This window comes from Thecamonas trahens (genome assembly GCF_000142905.1).
Source record: "Thecamonas trahens ATCC 50062 unplaced genomic scaffold supercont1.25, whole genome shotgun sequence".
Taxonomy (NCBI): Eukaryota; order Apusomonadida; family Apusomonadidae; genus Thecamonas; species Thecamonas trahens.
Window position 1 is genome coordinate 345,209 of NW_013657655.1, and position 10,467 is coordinate 355,675.

The window sequence follows — 10,467 nt, forward strand, 5'->3', positions numbered from 1 at the left end:
TTTTTTTTTTTTTTTTTTTTTTTTGTCCTGAGACGGGGGTTAACTTTGCAAAGAACTTTTTCCCGGGGGAGAGGGAGGGTTCAGTATGGGCCAAAGGTTGGCAATGCGGTTGATGTGGCGATGCACGGCATACAGCCCTCCACCATCCTCTGGCCCTCCGGCTCACGTTCCTGTCGGGCAAGCCGGCTCCGGCTTACTCGGCCGACACGTCACTCGCTTGGGGCAGCGCTGCACCACAGGTACACTCGACCCGCACCCATACCAGCCACACCACATCCGCAAGAACAAGGCGGAAGACATGGCGCCGACAGAGGGACAGGCGGGACAAGTCGCAGCAAGTGGCGCCGCGCCCAGGACAGGCCGCTCCGGAGGCACTGCTCGGCCGCGGCCGGCGACGGACAAGGCCATTCCGGGCGTCCTGCCACTGCATGGCGACACTCCGCGGACGAATCCGGAGTATCCGGCATGGCTCCTGGGCTGTGCTGCCGTGGGGGTGGCTCTCGGTGAGAGGTTTGTCACACATCCGCTCGACACGGTAGCGACGCGGGCCCAGCTGCTCTCTGCCCGCTTCCCGGCCTACCCGCTCCGGCGCGTCCGCCCCGCCATCTCCGCCCTCATCCGCAACGATGGGTGGATGGCACCGTGGCGGGGGCTGATGCCGGCGCTGGCAGGTGTGCTTCCTGTCATGGCCACTCGCGCCCTGGTCAACGTGACGGTCAAAGAGGCTCTGGTGCCGGCACGGACCGACGGCGACGGCCAGGGCGAAGCCGAGAGCTCGTGGTTGCCGATGGTGCGCCTAACGGCGGCCGGTCTGCTGGCGGGCGCGGCCGAGGGCCTGGTCATTGCGCCGTTTGACGCGTGCAAGGTGCGACTGCAGGCATGCGACGCACCGGGTGCACTCAAGACCTCAGTCACCACAGTCCGCGAGGTCTTGCGCGACGTCGGTACGCTCGGTCTGCTCCGCGGTGCGTCGCTGTCGATGGTGCGGTCGTCGGTGGCCGCCGGCGTTCTGTTTCCGGCCTATGAGGTGTTGTGCCACACCATGGCGCTCGACCCGCCGCTCGACGTGCTCGAGGGCTCGGAGCGGGTAGCCGCCGGCGCCGGCGCAGCCATGCTCGCGGTCGTCGTGGCTAACCCGGTCGCGGTCCTCACCACCCGGGTCCAGCGCGGGCAGCTCGGATACAACGGAGCAGTCGGCTTTGGCCTCCTCCACGCCATCCACACTGACGGCCTCGGCGTGTTTGCCAAGGGCCTCTACGCTAATGCCTCGCGCATGTTCGTCGGTACGGCATTTACGCTCACTGTGTACGAGCTGATCATGCGCGCAGCGCGCAGCACAACAGAAGCAGGCGAAGAAGATTGATGGGAAAGATAAATCATTACGGAGCCACGCCGCTGTGGGCATGCATACGCGAGACGTACTCACGGAGAACCGTGTTTTCGGCCTCGAGCGCCGCCAACCGGTCCATGAGCGAGTTGGTCGTCTCAAACCATGAGCCATGAACAACTTGGACCGATGAGAGCGGGGTCTCGGTGTGGAGCGGCGCACGAAGCGGGCCGGGCGGGATGCAGACTGATGGCTGCGGCGCGAGAACGGTCGCCTGCTTGGCCGCCGCGCGCGCAAAGCTCGCAAATGCCGAGCCAATCGGCACTTGCGATGCGCGCATCGACGGCATCGACGCCGCCCCGCCGGACGAGCCCGTCGAGATTGCAATGTCAAGCGGAGACGAGAGCGAGCCACGATAAAGGCGCGGTCTATCGGCCTCGGGCTCGGGTGTCGTCACCTCATCGACAACTTGCGTCGGTGGCGTGGCGGTGGCGCACGCTTCGGCTTGATTGGCCTCGGTTGGCAAGCCTGGGCTTGCATCCTCCGGAAGCTCGTCGTCTGCACACGGCTGCGCGGCCTCGATGGTGCTTGAGATCGAGCGGGTGGAAAAGGTTGGGCGGGCCACAACGATCCGCTTGCGGCGGCGGACCCGCCGGCGGACAGCGAGGCCCGACACTGCGCCGGTCTCAGGTGAGACCGCAAGCAGGCGCTTGTGCCTCTTCGACGGCCGGGCATTGTCGTCGGCGACGTCGCTCGCCACTTGGGCAGCGGCGGCCGTTGCCGCGGCCGCCAGCGCCGCCGCGCCCGAAGACGGGTCAAGAGCGAGGCCCGAGAGCTGCGACGAGCCAACAGGCTCGGTCGGCAGCGCCAGCACAGCGTCCTCGTCCGAGGTCACCACTCCGGCTGACCCGCCCTGCCCGAGGACGAGCGAGCCCGACGAGGTGGCGGCAGCGGTGGTGGCTGACGGGAGGTGCGGGTCAGTGCGGGTGACGAGGTGCAGTTGACCACTTGGCCCGCACGACGGGCCAGCCGAGGCCGACGGGGTGCCAAAAAGCAGTGATGACGAGGCGCCTGTCTGGCGCGTGCGCTTGCGCTTGCGGTCAGACTTGGCCTGCGAGGCAGGGCGGACGGGAGCAGGGCGGCTAGCAACGCACTTGGTCGCAGCGCCCGGGTGGCTCGCAAAAAAGGTCGTAGTTTCGGGAAGCGCCTCGGACGGGACCCGTCCCGAACATTCGGTGGGTGGGTGTGGGGCCGGGGCGGGACAGGACGCGGCCTTGGAGACCCCCTTGGGTCCCGAGGTGGCCGCCGCCGAAACGTGCTTGCGCACCGGGAATGCCGCAAGCATGGTCCTCACCGTCCAGATCGGGCAAGTGGTCGTGTTGTTCCCGAACGTCGTCGTGCGGAGAGGGGTGCCACTCTTCGTGGTCGGCTGCTCTGGTGTTGACGCCCTGGCGGTTTTTTAGGCCACGTTGCGGACTGGCCCGTCCCGGTCGCTATCAGCACCGGGGCCCGTTGACATGAACGGCGCATGCCTTGGAACTTTGCTCAAAGAGACTGGCAAGTGTGTGTAGTGCATACTAAGCAGCGCACCTCTCTGGTCTTGGCTCGGCTGGAACCAGCCACACCAGAGGTTGCTATGCAGAGCCGGCTCGGCAAATGTAGTGAAGGTCGCCTCACCCGCTTTTTTGCTGGTTATCCTGAGAAAGAGCAACGCGGCCCTGCCGAAATTGGCAGCTAGAAGCACATTTCTCCGCACTATCAGCTGGGAGCTCTCTGCTGCGGCATGAGGCGAGGTGTGTGCATGTTTATCAGCCGAATCGCGGTCCTGGTCGAGGTGACCTGATCGAGGCGACTACGAGTACGGGTTCTTCTGCTGGTAAGGATTGCCGCCTGGCGGCGGAGCGTACGGATTGGGCGGCGGGGCGCCGGCGTATGACGGAGGCGCACCACCGTATGCCGGCGGCGGGGCGCCGACGGCGGCCGAGTACGGCGGAGCGGCGGAGCCGCCGTAGGGGTTGCCCGGCGGCGGGGCGTTGTAGTTGGACGGCGGCGGGGCGTTGTAGTTGGACGGCGGCGGGGCGTTGTAGTTGGACGGCGGGGGTGGGGCAGGGTGGGCGACAACAGGCTGGGCCGGAGCCGGGCCGTGGTTGTACCCGCCGCCACCACCGTTATAAGCGCCGCCGCCGTTGTTGTTGTTGTTGTTGTTGCCGTAGGCCCCGCCCTTGTGGTTGTTGAAGCGGCCGGAGCGGTTGTTGCCCATGAAGCACATGTAGATGGCGTAGACGCCACCGCAGACGCAGCACATCCACACGCAGCCGATGACGATGAGCACAATGCCGATGACAATCTTCTGTGCGCGTGTGAGGCCAAAGTCATAGGAGCCGTTGGTCAGATCGGACGCCAGAATGTACGGATCGTCGCTCGAGCGGATGGTGAGCTGGACGGTGCTCGGCGTGATGGTGGCACCGGCGCTGACCGAGGTGTACGACGAGATGGACCAGTCGCCCTTGGTTCCACCCTGGTTTTTGTACAGGCATCCAAAGCCTGAGCCCGGCACCGATGCCGGGGTCCACGAGCTGCCCGAGAGCGTGACCTTGAGGCACATGTCCGACGCGCGGAGGTAGAACCGGCAAGTCGACGTCGTCGAGTCCCACTGCCCGCCATCATCCGAGCACACCTGCGAACACAGCGGGCGTGAAGAGCCGGTCGACGTTGATGTTGCCGTCAACTGGCACGAACGCGAGAGTGAGCCCTGGCCGCGCGAAATGTAGTGGCCAAAGGTGAGGCCGACAGACATGGTTGACGCCGGCCCGCCGTTCTGCGACGCAGAGATGTCAGCTGTGTACACAATGTCCGACGTGCCGAGCGTGGCTGACGCGAACGAGAACCCGCCTGCCGTCCGATACTTGAGCGGCTCGTACGACTTGAGGTCCTTGTCGTCGTCCCTCAGCACGTCGACGGCAGTCGTTGCACCGAGGACCTCAGCCCCGCCCGAGGCACCCGAGTTGGTGTTGGTAAACTGTGCCGCAAGTAGCTCGTCACGTGACTGCGAGTTCCACTTGTCCACCGCCGCATTGTACTTCTTGATCTTGTCCCCGCGGGTATCCTTCAGTGCCGAGACAAGGACAATGATACCAATGAGGACCAGAATAGGGCCCACAATGGCACAGCAGCATATGCATCCAACAATCTGCCGACCCTATCCTCCCCCATCCTCCGCACCCAGCCACACAGCCCGGCATCGACGACTCTATCATGAGTTGTCCGTTATCCCCTACAACAGCGCAAAAACCGTGCTTCTCTCTCTCTCACTCACACACACACACACACACACACACACTCTCTCTCTCTCCCTTCTCCCACCACCCTCCCCAACCCCCCCATCGCCTTGCCCAGTAGGAAGTCCATGCCCACCATGACCATGCCGTGGCGCGCGTGGCGCGCAATCAACCGCGGGCATGCGACCTCGGCCCCCCCCAGCACCTCCTTCCGTCGCCTTCCGCACCCCCTTCCCCGCACCCACACCATCAAGTCACAGCCAAGACGGAAGTGCGGGAGATATTGGTCGAGGCAATGTGGGTGTGGGATGGGTAGGTGCGTGCAGGCCTTGAACACGAGTGACGTTGCGTAACGCTGTGGCCGAGTAGCGACGGGCAGAGGGGGGGGGGGGGAGGAGGCTCGCACCGGGCTGAGGACCAAGGAGAACACGACAAGGATAATATGGGGGGCGAGACACTGGTAGAGCAAGCATGCGGATGTAGGGATGGATGGACTACTCGGGGTGGACGTACCGTCTCCATAAAGTCATCCCACACTCCCGAAACACAGTCGCACATTGGTTCTTGGAATGGGAGTGAAGAGTGCGGATTTCCAGTGAGTGGGGAGGGCGGTGCCGGTGCGGGTATGCAGGCGCCAACAGTTTACATTGCCCTCTAGCGTGATCGCCGTCCCAAACCAGGATGACGACAACTATGAGCCTGACGTATATCATCGGAGAGCATCAGCGACGGCATCGAGGCGGGCGCGAGCTTGGAGGGTGATGGGGTGCTTCTCGCCGAGCTGCGAGGCGTAAGCCTTGGTGAGGTCGACGAGGATGGGCTGGGCAGCGGAGAGGTTGGCGAGGGCAACAAAGTGCGGGAGCTCGACGGCGACACGATCGGCCTGACGGTCGATGAGCTTCTTGCGCGAGCGATGCTTGGCGAGCTGGTCTGAGACGCCCAGCGGGATGCGGGCGAACGAGGTCCGCTGCCAGCGACGGAGCCGCTTGTGGACGGCCGAATTGCGCTTGATGGAAGCGGCGACGGTGGCGTCATCGACACCCTTAAGACTTTTGAGACTCTTCTGCGACTCACGGATCTTGCGGGCGGCAGCCTGTGCCTCGGCCTCGGACGAAAAGCCGCCAGGCGCGTCGTTGGCGCCGACGGTGAACGACCGGTGCCGGAGCGACGAGACGCCGATGGTCCGCTTGGACTGCTTCCGGAAGAGGACTTGATTTCGGAAAAAGGCCTCTTCGCGCTGCTTCTTGATTGTTTCCTGTCGGTTAGAAAACGAGGTCGGGCGCGAGAGGCGGGCCGACGCCAGCGCCGACGCCGTTTCGGACGTTTCCGACTTGGTCGACGTGGTGTGCGCCGAGTTTGTCGCTGCGGTGCGCGCGGGCGGTGAGGCCATGCGTGGCGAGCGCTGGGCACCAAGCGGATTTGGCGTCCCGCCTTTGGGAGTCGCTGTTGATGACGGCTCGATGCGGAGGTTGGGGACAACAGGAATACCCGAGGCCGAGGCCGACGCGGCGCCGGCATCGCCCGGATCAGAGATCATCGAGTCCGAGTACGACTCGACAGCCTTGGCGTCGACCGACTCAAAGACGGTCGAGAGGGCCGAGTCGGTCGCGGCCGTGTCGCGGCCGTTGGCTTTGATGGAAAAGCTGACTTGGCCGTAGCGGTCGGTCTTGGTCAGATCAGCCTCGGCCTGCGGGGCGTGGTCGCTGCTCTCAGAGCTGCTGTGGTGCGAGACGACCGAGACAGCCATGGTCGACGCCGATGCACCCTTGACGCCCGAGACCGCCGAGTCCGAGTACGACTCGATGGCCGATAGGCGCGACGAGGACAGGCTCGATCTCGAACTCGAGCTCGAGCTCGAGCTCGAATTCGAGGCGTTGTGGTGGGCGGTAGAGCAGGCGGTGGTGCCCACAGAGTGTGACGACGGAGTCACGTCCGAACCGCGGGGCAGGCCGCCGGCCCGGGTCGATTCTGCGATGGTCGAGAGTGTGGCCGTTGACTCTGCAGTCGACTGGTGTGAGATGGCCGAGTCAACCGAACTGCGGCGCTTGGCCCTACGGCGCATCTTGCGCTGATACAGCTTGGCCTTTTTGGCCTGCTGCATCTGCAGCAGCATGAGCCTATCTTCGGTAGTGTTGGATCTCGACCGCGGGTCAAATGCGTCGGGCACCGGCTGCGGCGCAGGCAGTTGCGCCAGCAGCAGGTCCTCGTCACCGTCTGTTTCGTTTGCGGCCGAGCTAGCGCCCGCACGCGAGCCAAGCTCGGAGCAATTGCTTGTCATCGCACTCGCTCCAGTTCCGGGTGACGACGCCCGGGATCCACCTGCGCTTGCGCTCCGTGCGCTCCGTGCCGGAGAGGCCGTCCGCCGCGGGGAGTCCACCGTGGCCGGACGGGCACGCTCTGGTGTCATCACCTCGAGAGTATGGCTCTGTGCCTTCTTCCGTAGCGCCGCCAGCGCGCCAGCATCAATCGCCGGCGGGCGCCCAACGAGGACACTCCCGGCAGAAACGCCGCCTGTCCGCAACGGGCCCGCTCTCGCCCACCCGCCGGTGGACCGCTGCCCAGCTGCGGCACTCCGAGCATACGGCGAGTCAATCCGGCCAGTACGCTTGGCTCGTGCCGATGCCTTCCCGCCGCCTCTCTTTCGGCCTCTGTGCGCCCGTCCTGCTCGCCTGGCCGTGGCTGGTCTCGGCCACCCCCGCCGTCGTGGCCTCCCGAGTCGCCCGCCCTGCTCGCCGGCTTCTCCGCTCGCCACTTCTGCCGGTTCGGACTCGCCCGGCCCGCGTCGTCTGCGTTGCCGGCGGCGAGTCATGCCCTCGGCGAGTGGTGGTGGCGGTGGCGGGTTGGGCTGTGGTGAGGTGGGACGTGGTAACGCTTGCGGGCCGAGTCGGTGTGCCTGCATACTTGTGTGATGATCAGGGCCTACCAGGCCCAACCACGTTTCCGATCCACTCCTACCATCCACCACCAGCTCTACAGCTCGCCGATCTCGGAGGGTGTGTACCTTCTGCCGCTTGCAGCACTGGTCGGTCTAAGTGATGGAGAGTGTCATCAGGCTGATGAATGAACGATCGATCGGGCTCACGAACGAACGAATGAACGAATGATTATGAACGAACGAACGAACGATTATGAAAGAACGAACGAACGATTATGAAAGAACGATCATTATGAACGAACGATTATGAACGATCGATCGGGCTCACGAACGAACGAATGAACGAATGATTATGAACGAACGAACGAACGATTATGAACGAACGAATAATTGATCGAACAATTGATCGAACACTGGGTTCCGCAGGCGGGAAGGCAGGGTAGGGGGGGAATGGGGAGGGGGGGAGAACGGGACGAACACTCCACGCAGCCGAGCCACGAGTGTAGAGGAGGGCGTGGTTGGGCAAGGCGGAAGACTTTGCGTATTTCCTTCTTCACTATGGACTTTCACTCGTCGGACGATGAGTTTGCGGCGGTGCCTGCCGGTGCCTACGGTGGAGGGTGGGACACGGCTGGCGCCAATGCCACTGCCACAGTGGTGAAGGACGGCTCGCTGGGCATTCTGTACGACGACACAAACACATGCACACACATGCACACACATGCATATGTATGGATATAACCCCATACGCACACTCACCCCCCCCCCCCCCTCCTCCTCCCTCCCTTCTCTGCCCACAGCACGCCCGTGACTCAGTCGCGGCAGGCCCGGCTGGAACTGCTGCGGCAGCGCGAAGCGACGCGGCGGGCGCAGATGACTGGCGCTGGCGTTGCGCTTGTTAATCCCTCATCATCGGTGGCGGCGACCATGCTGTCGGGCCCGGCTGGGCCAGAAAACGCCGTCGACAAGTCGCGATGGGCGTCGGGCCTCTCTATGTCCACGCCCAAAGCATCGTTTGGCGGCAAATCGGCTCGCGCCTCGAACTTTTTCACCGCTGGCGGCAGTCAGGGCTACTCGGGCGGCGCCGGTGGAGGCGGTGCAGGCGGCGACGAGTACGGCGGCGATGCCGGCGGCCGCGGGAGATCGGCGCAGCAGACCTCGATCTTCCAGACCGGGTTCGACGAGGCTGGCGCGTCGGCCGGGGGCGGATACGGCGGCGGCAGTGGTAGCTCGCAGGTGCCTGTGGCGCACACTGGAGTCCACGCCCTCGCTTCGGCCGGCCAGCACGGCTACAGCCAGCGCGGCCAGCACAGCGACGCAGAGTACGATGGAGACGGGCGGCCGCTGACGTCAACCGAGCAGATGATGATGAACGCCGGGCTCGACGACACGTACGAGCCTGACGAGGTCGACGAGCATTCGGGCCTGGATCTCTCGGACACACGGGCGTTTGTCCACCGGCCTGCGCCCAAGCACCAGGTGGTGCAGTGCTACATCCAGCGGAACAAGAGCGGGAAGAAGCGCATGTTTCCGACGTACGTACTGTACGAGCAGAGCACCGACACGTTCCTGCTTGCGGCGCGCAAGCGCAAAAAGTCGCGCTCCTCCAACTACCTCGTCTCGCTCGACCCAGAAGACCTCTCGCGCGACTCGGTCAACTACGTCGCCAAGCTCCGCTCCAACTTTATCGGCACCGCGTTCACCTTTTACGACCACGGCGAGGCGCCCGACAAGGCCTCGGCCGGCGAAGACATCCGCTGCGAACTCGCCGCCGTCCTCTACGAGTCCAACATTCTTGGCTTCAAGGGCCCGCGCAAGATGACTGTCCTCATTCCAGCCATGCGCATGGATGGCAAGGCGCACGTCTGGCGCCCCGACTCACAGGGCCTCGGCCTCATCTCCAAGCACAAGGCCAACGAGCGCGACGAGATGCTCTGTCTCACCAACAAGTCCCCGGTGTGGAACGAAGAATCGCAGTCATACGTCCTCAACTTTAACCGCCGTGTCTCGCACGCTTCCGTCAAGAACTTCCAGATTGTCCACCCGGAGGATCCGTCGTACATCATCATGCAGTTTGGCCGCATCGGCGACCACGAGTTCACCATGGACTATCGCTATCCGATGACTGCGCTGCAGGCCTTTGGTATCGCTCTCTCCTCGTTCGACAACAAGCTGGCATGTGAGTAAACGCCCACTGTAGACTGCACTGTGCTAGAGGTTGGTCATTTATCGTGTGGCGGCGCGAGCCCCTCTGGAAGAAGAGCGGCCGGCGCTCAAGCGCGATCACGATGAACCAGCTCAGCGACGCGAGCGCGAGCGGGACGACTTGCCCTTGGCACGGCCCTTGCTGCTGCCCTTGCCACCGCGGCCCTTGCCGCCGCGGCCCTTGCCCTTGCGCGACGAGGAGCGGGTCTTCGGCCGCGGGACGTCACCGCGCGACTGGATCTCACGCGCCTGCTGGATGGCAGCGCAGCAGGTGCAGAAGACAGTGGCGAGGCAGTCGCAGCAGTCAAACGTGCCCGAGCCGATGCCGTACTTCTCCTTGATCGTGTTCCGGTCGAAACCGACGCAGCACATGGTGGCGAGCTGGCCGACGTACGGAAGCAGGCACATGAGCGTACCCACCGACCACTCCGGGCAGCACTCGGGGTGGCGGTTCTCGAGCCAAGCATGCGTCTGCTGCTGCTGGCACGGAAGGCACCACAGAGCAAAGCAGCCTAATCACATCCAAACACCAAACATCAATATATCGTGAGAAACCGCCGTGGAGGGGAGACATGCTTGTCCTGGCATCTTTCTCTCTCCGCTGACCGACGCAAAAAAAATGATGCCATTGTTGAAAACGAGACCGAAAACGGAACGGAAGAAAAAACCCACGCCGATCAAACTGCGGGAAGGGGGGAGGGGGCAGGGTGAAGGGGGTAACGGGTGCGGAGAATACGGAGGGGGGGGGGGGGGGGGTAGTAGTAGTGGGGAGGTGAAGGGGC

General features: G+C 64.1%; 6 protein-coding genes across 6 annotated transcripts in view; 2 read left to right on the plus strand and 4 right to left on the minus strand.

The window, feature by feature from the left end:
• AMSG_06064 (uncharacterized protein) overlaps positions 1–1,483 on the plus strand; it is a gene marked incomplete at its 5' end in the record, with an annotated part of 1,727 nt that extends 244 nt beyond the window's left edge. The window contains one exon of the mRNA XM_013902115.1: positions 360–1,483. Coding sequence (XP_013757569.1) covers positions 360–1,363 — 1,004 coding nt within the window. The 3' untranslated portion in view covers positions 1,364–1,483. The remainder of the gene's footprint in view (positions 1–359) is intronic.
• On the minus strand, positions 1,423–2,672 carry AMSG_06065 (uncharacterized protein; the record flags this gene model as incomplete). The annotated part of the gene is made up of 2 exons (XM_013902116.1): positions 1,423–1,445; positions 1,550–2,672. The coding sequence occupies 2 exons, from the start codon at positions 2,670–2,672 to the stop codon at positions 1,423–1,425; spliced, it is 1,146 nt and encodes a 381-aa protein (XP_013757570.1).
• A 507-nt stretch (positions 2,673–3,179) lies between these two features.
• On the minus strand, positions 3,180–5,185 carry AMSG_06066 (uncharacterized protein; the record flags this gene model as incomplete). The annotated part of the gene is made up of 2 exons (XM_013902117.1): positions 5,119–5,185; positions 3,180–4,526 (listed from the first exon to the last, which is right to left on the minus strand). Exons 1-2 carry the CDS (start codon positions 5,161–5,163, stop codon positions 3,180–3,182), a joined length of 1,392 nt encoding a protein of 463 aa, XP_013757571.1. The 5' UTR covers positions 5,164–5,185.
• A 41-nt stretch (positions 5,186–5,226) lies between these two features.
• On the minus strand, positions 5,227–7,185 carry AMSG_06067 (uncharacterized protein; the record flags this gene model as incomplete). Its single annotated transcript, XM_013902118.1, has 2 exons — positions 5,227–7,116; positions 7,158–7,185. 2 exons carry the CDS (start codon positions 7,183–7,185, stop codon positions 5,315–5,317), a joined length of 1,830 nt encoding a protein of 609 aa, XP_013757572.1. The 3' UTR covers positions 5,227–5,314.
• Positions 7,186–7,959: 774 nt separating this feature from the next.
• Positions 7,960–9,686, plus strand: AMSG_06068 (TULP3 protein). The gene is made up of 2 exons (XM_013902119.1): positions 7,960–8,163; positions 8,281–9,686. The coding sequence occupies exons 1-2, from the start codon at positions 8,039–8,041 to the stop codon at positions 9,665–9,667; spliced, it is 1,512 nt and encodes a 503-aa protein (XP_013757573.1). The 5' UTR covers positions 7,960–8,038; the 3' UTR covers positions 9,668–9,686.
• A 1-nt stretch (position 9,687) lies between these two features.
• Positions 9,688–10,467, minus strand: part of AMSG_06069 (uncharacterized protein) — a 1,275-nt gene continuing 495 nt past the window's right edge. The window contains exon 2 of the mRNA XM_013902120.1: positions 9,688–10,197. Coding sequence (XP_013757574.1) covers positions 9,779–10,197 — 419 coding nt within the window. The 3' untranslated portion in view covers positions 9,688–9,778. The remainder of the gene's footprint in view (positions 10,198–10,467) is intronic.

Coding starts and splice junctions, on each gene's coding strand:
- AMSG_06068 (XM_013902119.1), top strand. CDS start 8,039: ATGGACTTTCACTCGTCGGACGATGAGTTTGCGGCGGTGCCTGCCGGT. Junction 8,164..8,280: donor GACGGCTCGCTGGGCATTCT/GTACGACGACAC, acceptor CTCTGCCCACAG/CACGCCCGTGACTCAGTCGC.